The sequence below is a fragment of the Mobula birostris genome, chromosome 9 (genome assembly GCF_030028105.1).
Source record: "Mobula birostris isolate sMobBir1 chromosome 9, sMobBir1.hap1, whole genome shotgun sequence".
Lineage (NCBI taxonomy): Eukaryota > Metazoa > Chordata > Chondrichthyes > Myliobatiformes > Myliobatidae > Mobula > Mobula birostris.
In genome coordinates, this window is record NC_092378.1 from 38,946,735 (window position 1) to 38,968,079 (window position 21,345).

At 39.7% G+C, this 21,345-nt stretch overlaps 1 protein-coding gene across 8 annotated transcripts in view; it reads left to right on the plus strand.

Annotated features, from left to right (window-relative positions):
- Positions 1-21,345, plus strand: part of LOC140202693 (receptor-type tyrosine-protein phosphatase zeta-like) — a 307,307-nt gene that overhangs the window by 188,846 nt on the left and 97,116 nt on the right. For all 8 annotated transcript variants that reach the window (XM_072267863.1, XM_072267860.1, XM_072267866.1 and 5 more), the window contains 4 exons: positions 1,972-2,129; positions 6,975-7,125; positions 12,817-13,001; positions 13,112-13,244. In XM_072267863.1, coding sequence (XP_072123964.1) covers positions 1,972-2,129; positions 6,975-7,125; positions 12,817-13,001; positions 13,112-13,244 — 627 coding nt within the window. The remainder of the gene's footprint in view (positions 1-1,971; positions 2,130-6,974; positions 7,126-12,816; positions 13,002-13,111; positions 13,245-21,345) is intronic.

Below are 21,345 nucleotides of genomic sequence, written 5' to 3' on the forward strand. Positions count from 1 at the left end.
CTCTTTATTACTGTATTCTGTTTCTTGGACCCTACTGCTCCCTATTGCTCAATACTCTTACTTCTACAATCCATCAGCAGCAGGAAGTTTTTAGAGTGTCGGCCTGTACTTGCAGCTGCAATGCGTGCAGTTTCTCACACCAATGCCTGAGGCAGGAGCCCCACAGAATTCTGAGAACGTTGCAGACACTAGGCTCTTTAATCTGTGTCAACTTCAGAATTAACAAAACAAACCGTATTCTCTTGAAAGATACTTTAATCTTTTCAGTTGCATCATTGCATTTTCCCACAAATTAAAGAACTGCAGGCCAAAATTTACTTCACTTCTGAAAAGCGCATTAAATGGATGTTGTGCATTAGAGTCAATGATAGTTTATTTTGAGAGCTTGCGCCTACAAAGTTATAATTCGATGGAAGCCAAGGCATTATGGTCAATAGACAAGGTCTCACACACTTGAATGCAATGGATAAGGTCACACACGTTTACGTGCAGTAGCTGTAGTCTCACCATGACCTTCACTGTAGAGTCGCCTCTTCCCATCAAAGCAGCTAGTGTCAGCGTACTCAGCCCTGGCAGATTCACCTACCTGGGCTGCATCATTCGGCAGGGTGGTGGGACTGTGGACCACGGACCTCATCCAGTGCGGGCTCAGCAAAGCTAGAAACATCTTCAGGTCAATGAGCAACATATGGGGATCAACCAAGTACAGCGTCTACACCAAGGAGAAGCTGCACCAGAGCTGTGTTTAGTCCTTGTGCAGGTCAGAATACTGGCACATGACAGAGAGTGACCTTGCCAGACTGTCATTTTTCCACACCACAAGCATCCAGAAGATCCTCTGTATTTTCTGCCCAAGAAAGATCTCCAAGCACACCCTACTCCTTCAGTCTTATCAAGAGGATAGGGCCACAGATATCATAAGGAAGCATTGGAGATGAATTGGGCACATGATGAAAAGAGAGGCCAACTCCATCATCAAGACAGCACTTTGTTAGATCTCTGAAGGACAGAAGAAACGTTGAATACCAAAGACAACTTGTATCTGCAGTAGAGGCAGAAATGAGTAACCAGAACCACTCCTGGGGCACAATAGAGAGGAAGATCAAGGACAGACAGGGATGGAGGACCCTCATTGCTGCCCTAAACACCAGTGCTGTAATGGGCAGTCAGTAAGTAAGATGAGGCCTCACAAGCTTGGATGCAATGAAGTTTATTTTGCTGGGTGAAGTAGGTTTGTATTATGACTTGATAGAATGGGAGCCTATGTCAGACACACAGACGCACATCCCTCCCTCCTTTCCTGTTAGGCTTTGAATATTACAACACATACCCATCCAGCTCCATCTGTTAACATGTTATGTGCATGGAATATAGAAGAAAATAAAGAATATTATCACCTTTGCAACATCCTTATGTAATTTGAAGTATCTTTTACATAACGTATACAAACTTTGCACTGTGTAGAATTTTTAACCCAATGTCCTATAAGATATGACATGGGATATAAATGTGATGAGGCTGAATGATTTTGTTATGCATTTATAGAGACAACCATTAATCCAGGTTTTTTTCTCACTGCAACAGGTTAGCAACTTAAGTGTTTGGTCCCTGTTTCTGTGTAATCTTAAATCTGGTGAGCGAGACTGTAGAAGAAGCAAATATGATTTTCAGAAACCCAGAATTCCCTTGCTCATTGAAATGTGTGTGAGAGTTAACAGGCCATTTCATATCTCAACAAATGTTTGAATTCCCATTGAAGTCCATTGAAATAAAAAATGGGAAAAGGCTACCAACTAATTATTCCAGCTTTTTCCAAGATTTACTCTAATGTATAGTCAAAATCAACCCTTTAGTCTTTTGGCAAGTATGTTTCAGTGTCTTCTGCTTGTAAACTGTGTCAGTGTTAATACTCATTTGTGAATATTTTCTTCTTCGTGGATTGACATTCAAGTTTTTTTTTCCTTTTTTCAGGTAAACAGGCTACAGTGGAGCCATTCATTTTTTTGAATCTTCTCCCAAAGTCAACAGGCAAATATTATACTTACAATGGCTCCCTTACGATACCTCCCTGTACAGAAACAGTGCAATGGATTGTGTTTAAAGAGACGGTCTTGATTTCAGAAAATCAGGTAAAATTTAATTATCATTTATATTGTATCTCAGCAAGGCACCCCATAGTAAATTATAGTTGAATTTATTATCATGTGCACAATTATCTGTATGCTCAGGTGCAGGGACAAACTTAATCGCAGCTGCAATACAGGCACTGAGATAATATAAGCAGCATTCGCAAGGTTAACTTAAGCATAAATTATATACAGATTTTACAAGAAAAAGATAATTAGAACAAGAAAACAGGAAGTACATTTTAGTTCAAAGCGATCAAAGTGGCCATAGTGTTGCTAAAATGTAGTGAGTAGGTTTGTGCTGGTTGGTTCAAGAACCAAATAGTTGAAGGGAAGTAACTGAACCTGGTGGTGTGGGACTTAAGGCTCCTGTACTCCTACCTAATAGAGACTCAGATGGTAGCCATCTCTGATGATAGATGTTGCCTTTTTAGAGGCAGCAATTCCTATAGATAATACCAGTGCTGGGAAGGGATATGCCCGTGATGCTTTGGGCAGAATACACTACTCTCTCTGCAGCTTATTATGTTCCCGTACATTCAAATTGCTGTACCAGCCACTGGTGCAATCATTCAATCATTTCAACCCTACATCTGTAGAAGTTTGTTAGAGTGTTCACTGACAAGCCAAAACTCCTGAACCTTCTAAGAATACAGCAACACTGGTGACCTTTCTTTACCTTTACTTAGTAAAGTTAGAGATTGCACATAGTCTATTGTACTTCATGAAATCAGAAAAAATTCCTCTGTATTCCTGCAATACATTCAGTGGCCACTTTATTAGTTACATCTGTACATCTGCTCATTAATGTAAATATTTAATCACCTAATCATGTGGCAGCAACTCAATCCACAAAAGCATGCAGATAGGGACAAGAGATTCGGTTGGTGTATAGTCCGAACATCAAAATTGCGAAGAAATGTGATCTAAGTGATTTTGACCTTGGAATGATTGTTGGTGCCAGATGGGTTGGTTTGAGTATCTCAGAAGCTGCTGATTTCCTTGGGTTTTCATTTGGATTCAAAGACCTTATCACTCTATCAGAATGGTTACCTACAAGGGTAACGAAATTGGCAACTGCTTAGGGGCCGTGGTTTTTCTTGCTTCCATTTTCTTGCATGAGTTATAGTTACATAATTTTGGTGCAGCTTGTGAAGTCCACTGAATCCTGTATCTGCATGACTTGTACAGCAAATTCTGAGGTTCTGTCATTGTGCAACTATAACCTGACACTGCCATTCCCAAATTCATCCTCAGAAAATTGCAGGTTTGTTACCGATTGATGAGAAGCAAAGTTGGCTGTGCACATTCATTGGATGCTCTTTGAGTTTCACATGAGAACTTAGTGGCTTTTGGTTTTATTTTTAATTGAGCCAGAACTGTTTACCTTCAAAGTGGCGGTGTTGGTGGTTCAAAGGGTATCATAAAAAACAGGTTGACACTTGGATATCCTGTGGTGAGTGACTCACTTCCTAATACTCACAGCCTTTCAATCATCTACAAATTGCACATAATGGAGTAGCTGCAGTTGCCTGGATGAGGCCAGTTCATACAGCACTGAAGAACTGACTTCATTCCAGACAAATTTAGCGCTTGATTCCATTCTAGCTTTGAACATTCATTACCAACCCTCCTCTGCAGCTTTGTGAGAGTTGAACACTCCTATAACTTGTCAAGGCTTATTTGATATCATCTACCAAATCTCCAAATTCAGTTCTTCTCACTGTCAAGTGCAAGAGATAATTAGAAACACTAAAACCTGCAAGCTTCACCAGTTCCGTACAATTGTATGTTCTACTAAATTACAGACATTCCCGGCTGGAGTTCCATCTCCATTCTGGTGTTGGCACTGAGTCACGAGCATTGTCATAGCTTAGAAATGGACCCTTCAGCCAACTCATCCACATCTAGCAAAACGTCTTCCTGAGCTAGTCCCACTTGCCTTAACTTAACCTATATCCCTCTAAACCTTTCTTGAGCAGGTAATTGCTGAAATGTCTTCCAAACATTGCAATTGTATCCACCCCTACCACTTACTCAGACAGGTCGTTCCATAAAACCACCATGTTCTGTGTGGAAAATCTTGCCTCTCACGTCCCTTTAAATAATTCCCTTCTCACCTTAAAATTATGCCCTCTAGTTTATGACTTCCCTATTCTGGGGAAAAAGGCTGGATTTAATACACCTCTATAAGGAAACTTCTTAGTTTCCTTTGCTCCTGGGAAAGCAATCCCAGCCTATCCAATCTCTCATAGCTCAAACTCTCTAGTCCAAGCCACATTATTGGGAAACCTATCTACACCCTCTCTAGCCCAGTCATGTCTCTCCCATGGTATCATGACTAGAATTGCACACAATATGCAATTGTGGTCTCATCAATGCCTGTACAGCTGTTACACATTATCCCAAATCCTGTACACAGTGGCCCATCCTTTGAAGGTCAGCATATCATACGTCTTCTTCACCACATGTCTACTTGTGTTGCTGTTTTCAGGGAACTATGTACTTTGCACCCTTATTTCTCTCTATTCTACAATACTTGCCAAGGCACTTTCATTCACTGAACATTCACTGCCCTGGTTTACCTTCCCAAATGCATCATTTTGCAATTAAATTCCATTTATCATTCCTTGGACAACTTTCCCACTTGATCTAATTGAATCCTAGAAACTGCAGATTAAAAACAACGTGGGAATAAATTAACCACATGGAACACCTATTTAAGGGCAATAAGAATGGTCAATACAAGAATCTGACCCACCAGCAACACTCATGTTCCACCAATGAATGAATAAGAGAGTAAATTCTCATACCATCATAGTGCCAAGATTATCTTCTCTCTCTGTTGATCATCCCAGTATTCAATTAACCACAGTTGATGAATATAAGGTCAAAGCAAATAATCAGTCAAATATTTATACATTTAAAGCAAAAGCATTACAACATCATTGGATTGCCTTATAGCTTTCCTTGGTCACCAGTCACTCATTCCCTATGATGTGCCCCTGCAGAGTGGCTGGTGGAATGCTGCCCAGTTGTAAGTTGCAAAGGCTGACCTTGAATATAACTCTACTGTAAGAGATGCCTGCTAACAACACCCACCACCTGTAGATCAGGTGTTTGGAATGATTACCTCCATCATCTTCCACTTCCACTGCCCAGGGGCTTGGGCGAGGCCTCTGCAATGATGATTGGCATCCTCTCCTCAGGGCACAAAACCAATTCTCCTGAAGGTGAGAGAGAAATGTATCTGGGCACATATATAAGGTTTGGTGGAGTAATTAGTGAGAAGATACAATGAGGCATCTGATGAAGCTCTCTGCTAGGTGAATAGCAGTTCTATCTTTCATGAAGGTATACCTGTAAAGTAAGTGTTGGAGATTTAGGGGGAATAGCATCTGTGAGATGTCAACATGCAGTACTGCTTTCATGTTCTTGAGACATTTTTAGCATTTACTTTATTTGTAACTATCTCACACTGCGATCTCTCTCTCTGGGGGAGCTCCCTGGCTACTTGCAAATAGAAGGCATCTCTCCTTCTCTCCAACTTGTCTACCAAGGCATCCAGAACCACGCTGGGAAATTAACACGCTCACTCCGGCTTGTAATAGTTCTCCAGTTTTCAAGGTGATCCCAAAAGCCACACAATCCTATCTGCTATCAGTTACTGCCTCAAAGCACCCCTTGTGAAGAAATGCAGGCATGGCTTCAGCAAATATTGGCTGCACATAGTGTTGGCCTTTAACTGGTAGAAATAGAGTTGCTGCTGATTTTTCAGCCAAATCATATTAATAAGGTAGGAGCCTGAATTTTGTGTATAGCCTGTGCCATGTTTTTGGCTGTTTGTGCATTGCAGTCACAAGCGTATACTTTCCAGGGCTGCCTCAGTCAGCTCTCACTGTTCTGCGTCTTCAATACTGTACAGTATGTGTCTTTATAGTGATGCCAGTATGTAGAAGGTCCAGAGGTTTTTGAGACATCTTCCTACCTTCCCAGCTACAGCCAATATAACATTACTAAGTATAGCCATTTGGACCTTTTTTATATTAATTAGGCACGGGAATAGATCTATATGCCAAGCTGTGGGTGGTGGACATAACTGCTGAGCACTGGATTAATTGCACCCAGATAGGAGCAGGAAATGAAACCCGCACTTGGAGAGATGAACAAATGCACTAAAAATCATTCATCAACCACAGTTAAAATTTGCCAGTGACAAACTTCCAATTATTTCTGTGAAACTGTAGTAATGACTATACTGGTGTAGAGCCATGTCAGTGCATGTTAGTAATGTGGATTAAACAGTCAACAAAGACAAATTATTTTTTTTCTCAAAGGGATTGCTGTTTAATCTTTGGGTCTGGCTGCTTATATGACCTTCTAATTTAATCTTACAGTTTTATGGTAATACCTGAGCTCCTCAAATGAATTAAAGTCTTATCAAATTCAGAGCTCAGCATGAATCTTTGTGTTTGCAAATTACCAAAAACATCTCTCCCAGTATTACAATGTACAGAAGGAAATTTAATCACACAAATCCTCAATGACATTATTTCAAATTCTTCTTTCGGTACCTTAATAAAACATGAACATTTTCATCCAAAATTAAGCCACTAGGAGAAGTTGCACAATCCCATTAATAAAGTATTTTAATTGTAAGCGCCCCTGCAAAAAAGAAGGGTAAATTGCTGCAGCTTCGGATTTGATTCATGTCCAATCAACTTAGCTAAGGAATTGAAGTATGCAGATGCCAGGTGAGGATTTGTTGATGTTCAACAATTTTGAAGCAGTGAAAACCCATTAATGTTCAGAGCCCTGAAGGAGTTTTTCTTTTGACCCTTTGTTCAGCTGGAGGTATTCTGTGAGGTGCTGACTATGCAACAAGCTGGCTATGTCATGTTGATAGATTATCTTCAGAACAACTACAGAGAGCAGCAGGACCAAGTTGCAGAGCAAGTATTTTCCTCATACACAGGGACAGAAGTAATTCCTGACCCAGGTATGTTCAAACTGTTGTATCTTTGAAACAATTTAAAGGGAGAGTTTATTAATCCCATGTGAAATCTCTCAGTCTTTTCTTGAAGAGAGCTTTGGTAGATCCTTTACATTACATGAAGAAAGAGCTTTTCTTGATATTCCACAATTTTGATGTCCTTTCAAGTTTTACAGGCAATTAAGTTAATAAGAAGTGAAGTGATTGGCCCAGTGTATGAATCAGTTATGCAACTACAACTTGTTTCAACCAGGAGTGTTAGTCATTCAACATTAACTGTGATCATGATTGCATTATTGGCTGGGAAAAACAAAACTTTGAAGCAGCAATTAAGTGCTGCTACTTATGTATTTTATATTTCCTGTGATATAGAAGATATTCAGCTCACTGAGTCAAGCTCACCAAACCAATTCCACTCCCCCAATGATTTAACACTCTGACCTATTCTCCCCATATGCCCATCAACTCCCTCCCCACAGATTCTAAGCTAATTTACAGTGGAAAACTTGCCCGCCAACCTGCACACCTTTGGGATGTGAGAGGAAACCAGAGCTGGAAGAAGTTCCACCAGGTCATGAAGAAGAACGGGCTATCTCTTCACAACCAGCACCAGAGTTTAGAATTGAACCTGGATCTCTAGAGATGTGAAGCAGTGGCTTTACTTGCTGGCCAATTGTGCTCGCCTGGTGTCACAGTAGTGAAAAGCACAACTAACTGTGCTTTTAGTTGTAAAGCCCAGGCACTTTACACTGTAGTTGTAAAGTGCCTGTACTTTACAACTAATCAATTACTCTGCAATTTTCATATCGGAGCTCTGTAGGAAATGCACAGGTACTTGTGAATGCAAACAGCAAATATACCAAGATAACCTGTACTTGTAATGTTATTTCAGGAATAAAATTGTAGTCTTAGTGAAATAGAGAGATTGTCTTTTCTCCATCTTGTTAGATCCCTGGAATCTTCCACATCAACTTGAGCAGACAAAGAGGACTCATGGTTTGACAACTTTGCTGAAAGGTGGTGCCTCATACAGAATGATTCACTCAGGCACTACACTGGATTGTCAACATAGGTTTTTGTGTTCAGCTATCTGGATTGGGGATTGAGTCTAGAACCTATGCTACTATTGATTCAGAGCTGAAGACAGATTTGCATAATACGTCTTGGGTTCTATATGGGCAAGCACACTATGCTGTCATTTGTAATGTTAACATATTGGGTCTAATGATAAGACCCTGACAGACTGCCTTTACCTATTTCTGAGTGAGCTGGCCCTTCCAGTTTTCTGACTTCACATTTTTTCTACACTTTGAATGTATTCTCAGACTGGGCATGTGTGGGAGTGTCATATGAGTCAGGAGTTACAACAGTCCTCATCAAATTGATATGTACTGGACGGCGAATTCAAACCAACTTCTCTTGCATTTTGCTCAGACCTAGGAAATTTAAATTGTAAACTTGGAAAACATTAGAAGGAGGATTTTGGACTGGCTGGTAGTGCAATGACATCAGCGCTGGACTTTGGAACGGAAGTTCCCGGGTTCGAACCCAGTTGGAGCCACTCCTGAGTACGCTTTCCATCCGTGCTGGGTTGAGTGTCGAGATCGCAACTCGACCTCGTAAAATAAAAAGGGAAAAATGCTGCGAAATGTCTGTGTGAGGAGTGGCGCGCCACACAGTCTCTCTCTCTCTCGCTCCGCGCTTTGTAAAGGCATGAAAAAGACATCGGCCCACCAACATCACGCACACACACGGACGCAGACGCACACGCACGCCTGCACATGCCAAAAAAAGAGGATTTTGAAATTTATATGTTTAATGTCTGGAAAAGTTCAAAGGTTCATATAAAATACACAGAGCACAAAAAAAAGGAATTTATGCTTATCGATCACCTAAACCTTTTCTGTTTTGCGGTTACTTAAACTCCTGCCTGAGCAAAAATTGTGCCATTAGTCAGATTGAAGCCAATACCAAGGGAGACGAATGAGTCTTCAACATCAGCTGACCTTAGAATGGGCAAAGAAGTGGCAAATGAAGTACAATGTTGGAAAGTGTATGGTTATGCACTTTGGCAGAAGTAATAAACAGGCAGACTATTATTTAAATGGGGAAAGAATTCAAAGTTCTGAGATGCAACGGGACTTGGGAGTCCTCATACAGGATACCCTTAAGGTTAACCTCCAGGTTGAGTCGGTAGTGAAGGAGACGAATGCAATGTTGGCATTCATTTCTAGAGGAATAGAGTATAGGAGCAGGGATGTGATGTTGAAGCTCTATAAGGCGCTGGTGAGACCTCACTTGGAGTACTGTGGGCAGTTTTGGTCTCCTTATTTAAGAAAGGATGTGCTGACGTTGGAGAGGGTACAGAGAAGATTCACTAGAATGATTCTGGGAATGAGAGGGTTAACATATGAGGAACGTTTGTCCGCTCTTGGACTGTATTCCTTGGAGTTTAGAAGAATGAGGGGAGACCTCATAGAAACATTTCGAATGTTGAAGGGCATGGACAGAGTGGATGTGGCAAAGTTGTTTCCCATGATGGGGGAGCCTAGTATGAGAGGGCATGACTTAAGGATTGAAGGGTGCCCATTCAGAATAGAAATGCGAAGAAATTTTTTTAGTCAGAGGGTGGTGAATCTATGGAATTTGTTGCCATGGGCAGCAGTGGAGGCCAAGTCATTGGGTGTATTTAAGGCAGAGATTGATAGGTATCTGAGTAGCCAGGGCATGAAAGGTTATGGGGAGAAGGCGGGGGAGTGGGACTAAATGGGAGAATGGATCAGCTCATGATAAAATGGCGGAGCAGACTCGATGGGCCGAATGGCCAACTTCTGCTTCTTTGTCTTATGGTCTTATTATCTTAAGGACTTTTGGGGATACGTATTTACTGCAACTTCCCTCCAGAATCTGTGCATGAATTAGGTTTGGCCATCTAATGTTTATTTCAACTTATTTTGATGGTTTTTTTAAATCCCTGTTGGAATACAAACTAATTGGAATTGAGCTCAATCTGCCCCCCTTTTCTCCTCAATTCCTATCATCTATTGTAGTATATTTCAATCACAACCTGTGCAATCTTTAACCCAATCCCTTTGTTCTGCTATATTTTGTCTGAATTTTCCTGTCAACACACTCTGTAATTCACTCTGAGTTGGAAGTGGCCTGATTTTCTGAATATCTTTAACTTAAAAATAACGTAATTTAAAAACTCCTTTTTAAAAAAAACACAAAGCACCATTTCTAGCCTTGAAGCGCCATCTGGTGTTGAAAAGATGATTTTTTTTGGACAAAAAATATATTTGAAGTGGTGCTCTAATATATAAAATTGGTAAACTGGTTTATTGTTATCATTTGTATTAATGTGCAGTGAACTGCTTTATTTTACATGCTATCTATTACTTTTCATTGTAAATTGGTATATTATGACAATAATCAAAAAATTAACTGTATCATAGTTTTGCTGGCAGTGCTTTTTAAATTGTGACTCAGTTTACAGAAGCATGCTGGATTATAAGAGACTTACTAAAAACTAACTTCAGAAATATTTCAGAGTGCACAATAGTAGCTCTCCCTCCTTATTCTGAGTTTGATGGTCATGAATTCAAGTCGCATTCCAGAGATAAATATATGATACAGGTTGAGACTTCTGATGGGTTAATGCTTTGTTGGAGGTGCTGTCTTTCAAATACAACTTTTGACTCCACTGTGCTAGTTTATGGTGATTGTTCAGATGGGGAACGTTGGTGGTCTGTCCTCAAAACTGAAGTTTCTGCTTTCAATATAGAGTCATTTAGCATGGAGCACTCTTGCTAGGTTCCCATTGGGAACTGCCACATGGATTCTGCCTAAGCTCAGACTGCTGTTATCAACAGGGGTATAGAGTAACAAGGAAACTGATTATTACAGACCCTCGTCATCCATGACACGCTCTCTTCTCATTATTACCTTCGGGGAGAAGGTATGGGTGTGTAAAGATGCACAATCAACTATTTTGAAACAGCTTTTCTCCTCTATCATCCGATTTCTCCATGAACCCATGAACAACACCTCTTTTGCATAACAAAGCTGATTCTAATTTGTATAGATATTTGATGATTTCTATTAATTTTTAATTGTTTATTAGAATTTGTTAATTATGTCTGAATGTCAGTTATTTAAAAATAAAATAATTGATAATACTTTCCCATCCTAGCCTTAGGAGGGCTTGAGGGACAGAGCCTTTGAACTCTGCACTGGGTTTAGTTCCTATCGAAACCATAAAGTTTGGTGGACTATAGCCACTGCCTTTACCTCTACTCCTTCTGCCCTCTTGGATGAATGTAAGGTGTCCCAAATCACTATAATAATTAAGAAAGTTGAAGACTTCTATGGGCCCCACCCACTATTTTTTTCTTGAATAGTTTGGCCATTTATCTCAATTGAAAATGGGAAATTGTAAATTAGCAACCACATTTCCCACTTTACAGTAGAGACTAAACTTATAAAAATAGTTATTTTGCCGTAATTCATTGTAGAAATCCTAAGCAAAAGAGCTCTGAAAATTGAAGACATGACTTTGCACACAAAGCAATCAAAAATTATTCCGCAACTGTATTTTCCCAGAATATCTCTTTCACTCCCAATTATGCTGATGTTTGCTGAGGTGTCCTCTTGGGCTGAGATACCAGAGAACCAAAAGTGAACTGAGACAGCAAACATTGTTTAACCACAGAGAACATTAAATCCAAGGTTTACCTTGGTTTCTTTCAATATTGTAATTTAACAGATAAAGGAGATAAATGCAAGAGGAGAAATATATTGGAATAGATTTTGACATTAATTACCACCTCAAAAACACCCTGCTTTTGTGCTGTGGCCAGTTGTTGTGTTATGACTAGTAAGGTGCCGAAGGGATCATTATTTGGGGCCCAACTATTCTTGATCAAGGTCAACAATTTGATGTAAGGGGCCAAAGTAATATTTGCAAGTTTGCTAATGATTTAAAACCAGGTAGATTTGGGGGACAACTTTGTCAAGCACTTTGACTCCATCAGTAGCAGCCAGAACTTCTTGGTGGCTGACCATTTTAATTCCACTCCCCATTCTCATTTTGACATGTCGGTCCATGACCTCCTCTCCTGCCACAGTGAAGCCACCCTCAATTCCATCTGAGTCGTCTCCGATCCGACAGCCTTCCTAGCGATGTGCCGGAAAGCTATCTGGTTGCTATGGTGTAGATGGGTGGCAGGAGAAATGAAGTGGGGTTGGGGAGAATTGACGGGCATGTGAGAAAGCACATGATACAGGGAAATAAATGTTGGAAGAGAAATGGTGGGAATGATCTGAGATTCAGCAGAGACTTGGTGTAGAATCTCTTCCTACATATGAGGAAAAAAAGGAAATATCAAATATATGTCAGTGACAGAAAATTTTTGTTTCTCCTTCTATTCAAAGAAGAATCTGTAAGTGCAAATGGTTAATCGGTGATCTGAGATTCTCTCTTTTCTCCATAAGGAAATTAATCATTATTACACAAGTAGTAATCAACCTCACAATGATTTGAAGTGTGTGCTTCAGCATAACAAAGGGAGTTTCCCTCTGCTCTTGTTTATTTTCTGGCTTGATACTGACATAGAATGGTGGTAATACACTAATTATTTGGTTGAGCTGTAGTAAGTTCAATGTACTTTATGTAAATCTCTGACTCTTTCTTCAAAGTTTGCAGTTCGGAACCTCAGAATCTCCAAGTCGATGCAAAGAATGATACCTCTTTGCTTGTTCTCTGGGAAAGACCAAGGGCAGTTTATGGTGATCTTCTGGAGCGATATGCAGTGTTCCATCAGCAGTTAGACGGAGAAGACCTGACCAGACATAAGTTCCTGACAGATGGGGATCAGGACACGGTAATATAAAACACACAATACAGTTAACAAGAAAGTGTATGATAGTGTGCAATTGTACTGTAGTATTATTGTCAGACCCTCTAATTATAATCCAATGGTTCATTTCTCAGGGAGCCATTCTTAGCAACTTACAACCAGATACCAGTTATGTTGTTCAAGTGGTTGCCATATGTTCAGATGGTCTGTATGGGGTATACAGTGAAAAATTTGTCGTGGACATGCCCATGGAATTTGAAGACTCAGGTAAAGCTGAATCCAATACTTCCTTGTAGTTCCTCGCCCCTTCGCTTGGGTGTCCTTTGGTGCTCTGCTCTATAGAAGTGGTCTTAGATTGAGATTCTGCGGGTCTGAGATCAGTGCAATCCTGGTTGAGGAGAATTGAGCTTCAACTCTTATTTAAAATTTATTGCAATAATTTTAAAAAATGGTTTATTATGAATGCACAAGTGTGCCAGTCCTCTGGATTGTGCTGACAAAGCTTAGCAATGAAGTGTCAAGTCACCTTGGTGTGTTACTTATGGTGGTGGGATTCCCTTGTTTGCTGTAGCTGGTATGACAGTGCTGATGGCACTTTCTTTTAAAAGGTGTGAGCGAGGTGGTTGATATCTGCTGGCTGTGTGTTTGCTGCTTCGTTCTGATATGGCAATGTGCAGGTTATCTTACAGAACTAAACGGCTCAAATTCCCCTTGCTTTCTGTTCGCTGCTTGTTGGGATAGTCGATACATTGCTGCTTCTTCCAAAACTGAAATAGTCGCAACAAATCCTTGTAGTTAATTATCCCGCCTGAGGTCTCTGTTTGTTGTCAAATGCATCTTAAGGAGACATTTTTTACAGCAAACTATTTTAAATGTGAAGGCACCAGATACTTTAATAATTCATTAATGCTAAGGAGGCATGAAGTGAATGAAGCCCATATCATAATTTCAGCAGTCAGTTAAACAAAACCCTTTGAGGAGCATGTGCTGCCATGAACTGAAAACAGAAAATGCTGAAATATTGAAAGGTTATGAGACATTAACTCTGTTTTCTCTTCATAGATGATGACTGGCCTTCTGGGTACTTACAGCATTATCTGTTTTATTTTTTTAACCCTACTTCTGTTTCCTTCCATCAATGTAAATGCATTGCCCTTGATATACTATAGGCAACCAAGTTCTGTATGTGTGAACGAAACTAACATCAGTTCACTCTCTCTCTCACCAACTGAGGTGTTGCGGTCAATTGTCAACCTGTTGTATTCAGAACACCATTTAACATTCAGCTTCTGTAATTACTATATGGGCTGCAATAAATGGAGATAATTTTGTTGCAAGTTAAACTAGTGATTGAGCATCCTTTGTACAGGTAGGAATGATCAGTACTTCTTCAGTCTTAATCAGAATCACAGCAGTTTGTAGTACTATATTAGCTGGGAAATTTTATTTTCTCTCTTTTGAAATGTAAATACCAGTTAGATTTTCTGCACCTATGAAGTCAGTTATTCTTCATTGCCAACTGAAGTTTGCATGTAAAGTTCTATATCACCACGTCTAACTTCTACTGGAAGGGCCAGGAATGTGCAAAGAAAAGACGAGTGGCTCCCAGTCAGCTACAACTCTCACTGAGTTATCTAACTTTATCGAAATCTCATGTGGAAGGGTGTGAGAATTCGCCAATTCAGTTGTGACAAACAATAAAAATAGATAGGAAATTTGCAAGCTTGGAACCAGTGAAAAGGCAGATGGAGGCTTTTTGTAACTAGGAAGCAAAATTCAGTCAATTACTACTTTGAAATCTCCTTGCTTAATTCTGAAGTGGAATTATAGTTTAAGTAATGAACGTGCTCTGGAATCTAATTGTTTAATTTCTGATCCCCTGCCATTCCTAACCTAACAATGCCCAGGCAAGTAACTCCACTAAAAAATGACTTTTAAAAATCTATCAAAGAAAACATTGTCAGAAATTTGACTAGGTCAAACTATTAAAATTCTTTTTTCATTTCTTATGTTATTGATTAACATTATTTGACTCACATCATGTGCTTAATAAGACCATAAAATATAGGAGCAGAATTAACCTATTTGGCACATAGAGTCTGTTCTGTCAAGCTCTAACTTAAATATTCATAAGGACTTGGCCTCCACAGCTGTCTGCGCCAAAGAATTCCACAGATTTACCACTCTCTGTCTAAAGAAATTCTTCCTCATCTCCAGTCTCAAAGGGCACTCCTCTATTCTGAGGATGTGTCCTCTGGTCTTAGACTCTCCCACCATAGGAAACATCCTCTCCACATTCACTTCATCAAGGCCTCTCAATGAGTTCACCCCTCACTCTTCTGAATTCCAGCGAATACAGGTCCAGAACCATCAAACGCTTTTTATATATCAAGCCATTCAATCCTGGAATCATTTTCATGAACTTCCTTTGAACCATCTCCAGTTTCAGCGCATCCTTTCTAAGATAAGGGGCCTAAAACTGCTCTCAATACCCCAAGTGAGGCCTCACCAATGCTTTACAAAGTCTCAACATCACATTCTTGCTCTTATATTCTAGTCCTCTTGAAATGAATGCTAACGTTACATTTGCCTTCTTCATCACAGACTCAACCTGCAAATTAACCTTTAGGGAATCCAGCACAAGGACTCCCAAATCCCTTTGCACCACAGTTCTTTGTATTTTCTCTCCATTTAAAAATTATTCAACCTTTTCATTTCTTCTACTAAAGTGCTGACCATACACTTTCTGACATTATATTCCATCTGCATTTCTTTGCTCATTCTCCTAATCTGTTTAAGTCTATCTGTAGTTTCTCCACTTCCTCAAAACTACCTGCCCCTCCATCTATCTTCATATTATCTGCAAACTTTGCAACAAAGTAATCAATTCCATCATCCAAATCATTGATGTTTAATGTAAAAAGTACCAGTTCCAACACAGACCTCTGTGGAACACCAGTAGTCAGCAGCAGCCGATCAGAAAAGGCTCCCTTTATTCCCACTCTTTGCCTCCTGCCAATCAGCCACTGCTTTCTCCATGCTAGAATCTTTACTGTAATACCGTGAGCGGGTAGCTTGTTAAGCAGCCTCATGTCTGGCAGCTTGTCAAAGGCCTTCTGAAAATCCAAGTACACAATGGTAACCGATTCTCCATTGTCTATCCTGCTTGTTATTTCTTCAAAGAAATCCAATAGGTTTGTCAGGCAAGATTTTCCCTAGAGGAAATCATGCTGACTTTGGCTATTTTATCATGTGCTTCAAAATGTCCTGAGACCTCATCCTTAATAATCATTTTCAACATCTTCCTAACCACTTAGATCAGACTAACTGACCTATATTCCACACTTCTGCCTATCTTCCTTCTTGAAGATTGGAGTGACTTTTGCAATTTCTCAATCTTATGAAACCATTCTAGAATCTAATGATTCTTGAAAGATCAATACTAATGCCTCCATGATCTCTTCAACCACCTCTTTCAGAACTCTGAAGTGTACACCATCTGGTCCAGGTGACTTATCATCCTTCAGACCTTTCAGTTTCCCAAGAGTCTTCTCTCTAGTTATGGTAACTTCACACACTTCATGACCCCTGACACCTGGAACTTCCACTATACTGCTAGGGTCTTCCGCCATGAAGACTGATTGAAAATACTTATTCAGTTCGTCCACCATTTCGTTACCCCCAACCCCCATCACTACCTCTCCAGCATAGTTTTCCAGTGGTCCAATATCTACTCTTGCCTCTCTTTTACACATTATGTATCTGAAGAAACTTATGGTATCCTCAATATTGTTGGCTAGATTACTTTCATATTCCAACTTTACCTTCTTAATTACTTTTTTAGTTGCCTTCTGTTGGATTTTAAAAGCTTCCCGATCCTCTAACTTCCCTCTAATATTTGCTCTATTGTATGCCCTCTCTGACTTTTATGTTGGCCTTGACTTCTCTTGTTAGCCACGGTTGTGTCATGTTTCCTTTATAATACTATTTCCTTTTTAAGATGTACATATCCTGTGCCTTGCAAGTTACTTTCAGAAATTCCAGCCATTGCTACACGGCTGTCATCCTCGCCAGTGTTCTTTTCCAATCAATTCTGGCCAACTCCTCTCTCATGCCTCTGTAATTCCCTTTACTCCACTGTCATACTGATACTTCTGATTCTAGCTTCTCAAATTTCGGGGTGAATCCAATCATATTTCCCCATAGGGTTCTTTCACCTTAAGCTCTCTGATAATTCAGGTTCACTATACAACACCCAATCCAGAATAGTTGATCCTCTAGTGGGCTCAGCCAGGAGCTGCTCTAAAAAATCTCGTAGGAACTCTAGAAATTTCCCCCACCTGGAATTCACCACCAACCTGATTTTCCTAACCTACCTGCATATTGAAATCCCCCAAGACTATTGTGACATTGCCTTTTGTCATGTATTTTCTATCTTCCGTCGTAATTTGTAGACCACATCCCTATTACTGTTTGGGGGGGGGGGGGGCGCGGTGGTCTGTATACAACTCCCATCATGGTCTTTTTTTTCCTTGCAGTTCCTTAGCTCTATCCACAATGATCCAACACCTTCCGACCTGATGTCACCCCTTTCTAATGATTTAATTTTAATTTTACTTTTACCAACAGTGCAACACCACCCCCTCAACCTTCCAGCCTGCCCTTTTGATACAATATGTTCCCTTGGACACTAAGCTCCCAGCTGTAATCTTCTCTCAGCCATGATTCATTGATGCCTACAACATCATACCTGTCAGTCTGCAACTGTGCTGGAAATGTATCTACCTTATTCCTTATACAGCATGCATTCAAATCCAACACCTTCAGAGCTGTATTTATCCTTTTTGATTTTGTCCACCTTTTATATTGTAACTCATCCTGTTGACTGCAATTTTGCCCTGTCAGCACCCTCTCCTCTCTACACACTGCCTCTGTTTGTAAACCAGCTGCCTCATCTTCAGCACTGTTATCCGCCTTTCCAACAATACTTCTTGCATTGAAATACCGGCTGCTCAGGACACTAGTCATACCTTGCTCAAACTTTTGATTCCTGACTTTGCCTGAGGTCTTACCAACATCTGCCTCCACAACCTTTCCACGAGCTATTCTTGCATTCTGGTTTCCATGATGACAGCAATCACTTTTTTAAAAAATAAAAATTTACCAGTTGTTATTGTTAAATAAACCTTTCAGTTATTCATCCTTCTGATCAATAAGTAATAAGCCTGCAAGTGTACAGCTCTGGATGTGTCTGTCTGTGGTGTACTGAATGCTATACTACAAAACCCACATAATTACCTTTCTTCAGCCTTGGAGAATTTTCCTTTCTAATCCATATATGGTACCCATAGATTCCCAAAGATTATCAATAGACATGTTATGTACATTTGGATTGATTGATATACTGTATTCATTTTGAATGACATTGAATATACATATTTTATTTATTCATTGATGGGGAGAGAATATCGCTGACAATGCAAACATTTATTGTCAATCTTTACCTTACAGTGGTGAGTCTGGAGTCACACATAAGACAAATCAAGGAAGAATATTAGATGTCAAGCCCTTGAGAATATTATTGAACCAAATGAGTTTTTAATATAACAGTGCAGTAATATTACTGAGATTAGCTTTTTGAAATATTCCATTTTTAATAATTGCGTTTAAATTCCCCAGCTGTGGTAGTACAATTCGAACTCATGTCTTTGGATCAATGGTCCAGAACTCGTTTTGCTAGAGGGAACGACCAAATAGAATTTAACAAGCTTTTCTGCTCTCAGGAGAATAAAGCAATTGAAATTATTTTGTTTTGTCTCCAAAATAAAATCTCTATATCCTTAAAAATACCTCACTCTGTAGGTCACCAATTTGTCGGCAATTTAACAAGTTTCTAAATGAGAGAAGATGGACTGAATTGAGCAGGCCAGAAATTTGTGGAGAATGAAGAGCAGGATGTGTTTTGAAACACTATCATGGCTGCTGACTGACCTTCGCTGTCATTCTGTAGACATCAATAGATCACTAGCTATGTTCACAGATAATGGACAAGGGATCGTGGAATAGAGCCAGTCTCTGAATGATTATTTCTTGTTTAGAGGATACAATGAAAAGTAATGAGGTGCAGAGAATTTCGCTGTGTGATTTATATTTGTTACTTTCCTAATTCTCGGTCTAAGTTTCAATACACACTGACCTACTTGTATGTCACTGCCTCTGCTTTTCTGCTCTATTTATAACACTGGACTGTCTACATTTAAGTATCCTTTCACTTCTCATACTAATGCTTAACTGAAAATATTAACAGTTTTATTTTGGCAAGGTACTTGCTAGACATTTTAAAAATGTGATCATTCATTGCTATATATTAGTACTAAAAGTGTTCTAGTATACTGTGATGAAAACTTACATTTAGCTCTAAATGTTTATAGAAATTAATGCCAAAACCCTAGTATAGAAATTCAAACAAATCCCTAAGTTATAGACACAAGGCAATCAATCAATTAATACCTTATTTCTTATATAGGTGGGCAAGGCAACTCTATTGAAATGGGGATGATCCACATGTTACTGCCATTTGTGTCATCAATGTTTTTTTATTTAACAGAGACATCCTTTCATGTTAGAAGTTGTATGTTTAAATATATTCCATATTTTTCAAAATGTAGCACTGTACCTTTGATTAAAATAAGGATGACAGTGATAATTACAATGGTGGAAAATAGCCAGAATTATTCTGATCAATTTAATGGAACTGAATTATTAAATTTCTGGTCTTGAACTTTTGACCAAATGTTTTACTCCGATTTCACTTGCCTTCCGGGTTTGAAGCTCCCAGTCTTACAATAGAAACATTTCTCAGACCATGTGCAAAATCACAACCACCACTGTAAGACAGGCATGGTGAGAATGGAGGAAGCTGATTCAGAGTGAGTGCAGTCAGTGTGACATTGAAAATCTGCTCAGTACCTTGAAAGTGGTGGCAGCCCCATCAGAGATTTTACTTTTGTCTTTGCTAATCACTCCATGTGAAAAAGTGGTTCCAGTATTTCATCATGTCTGGTTCTAATGGGTGGGAATAGAGATGCCATGGAGTCAGTGGGTTACACAGCATTGAAATAGTATCAAACCCAAGTTATTGAAGCTCTGAGACGGCAAACATACTTCTTGCATCTTTGTGACACTCCTAAAAATAAACCCTAGAAAATCAAGCAGGTTGGGCTTTTCCAAACCCAACCATTCATAACCACCTAACAATGCTGAAAATAGAGACTCATCAAAAAAAAGCATACCTGGAAACCTCTATAAAAAGTCAAAGATGAGTTAATTGTTGTATGCATGGTTGCAATGAAAATATTCCTTTCAACAGCATCATATAAGCAGCATTTACAAAAAGAAACATAAATTATTCATGATTTTTACAATAAAACAATGAGGACAACAAAGTCAATATTCATTTTAATGCAAAGTGGTCATGGTGTTGCTAAACTTCGGCGATTAAAGTTTTGGTTCAAGGACTGAGTGGTTGAAGGAAAGTAGCTGTTGTTGAACCTGGTATTGTGGGACTTGAGGCTTCTGTATCTCCTGCTCACCAAGCACACCATCGGAGCCATGCTGTCTTCTCACTGCTGCCATTGGGGAGGAGGCTCAGGAGCATAGGGTCCCACACCAACAGGTTCAGGAACAGTTATTACCTCTTGACCATCAGGCTCCTGAACCAGAAAGGATAGCTTCACTCACCTCTGCCCTGCACTGATTCCTCAACCTATGGACTCACTTTCAAGGACTCTACAGCTCATGTTCTCAACATTATTTATTATTTATTTATTTACTATATTATTTGTTTTGTATTTGCACATTGGTTGCTTGTCCATCATGGTGTGTACTTTTTCACTGACTCTATTGTGTTTCTTTGTACCTACTGTGAATGCCTGCAAGAAAATATACCTCAGGGTAGTATGTGGTGAAATATAGAAACATAGAAAATAGGTGCAGGAGTAGGCCATTCGGCCCTTCGAGCCTGCACCGCCATTTATTATGATCATGGCTGATCATCCAACTCAGAACCCCACCCCAGCCTTCCCTCCATACCCCCTGATCCCCGTAGCCACAAGGGCCATATCTAACTCCCTCTTAAATATAGCCAATGTACTGGCCTCAACTGCTTCCTGTGGCAGAGAATTCCACAGATTCACCACTCTCTGAGTGAAGAAGTTTTTCCTAATCTCGGTCCTAAAAGGCTTCCCCTTTATCCTCAAACTGTGACCCCTTGTTCTGGACTTCCCCAACATCGGGAACAATCTTCCTGCATCTAGCCTGTCCAATCCCTTTAGGATTTTATATGTTTCAATCAGATCCCCCCTCAATC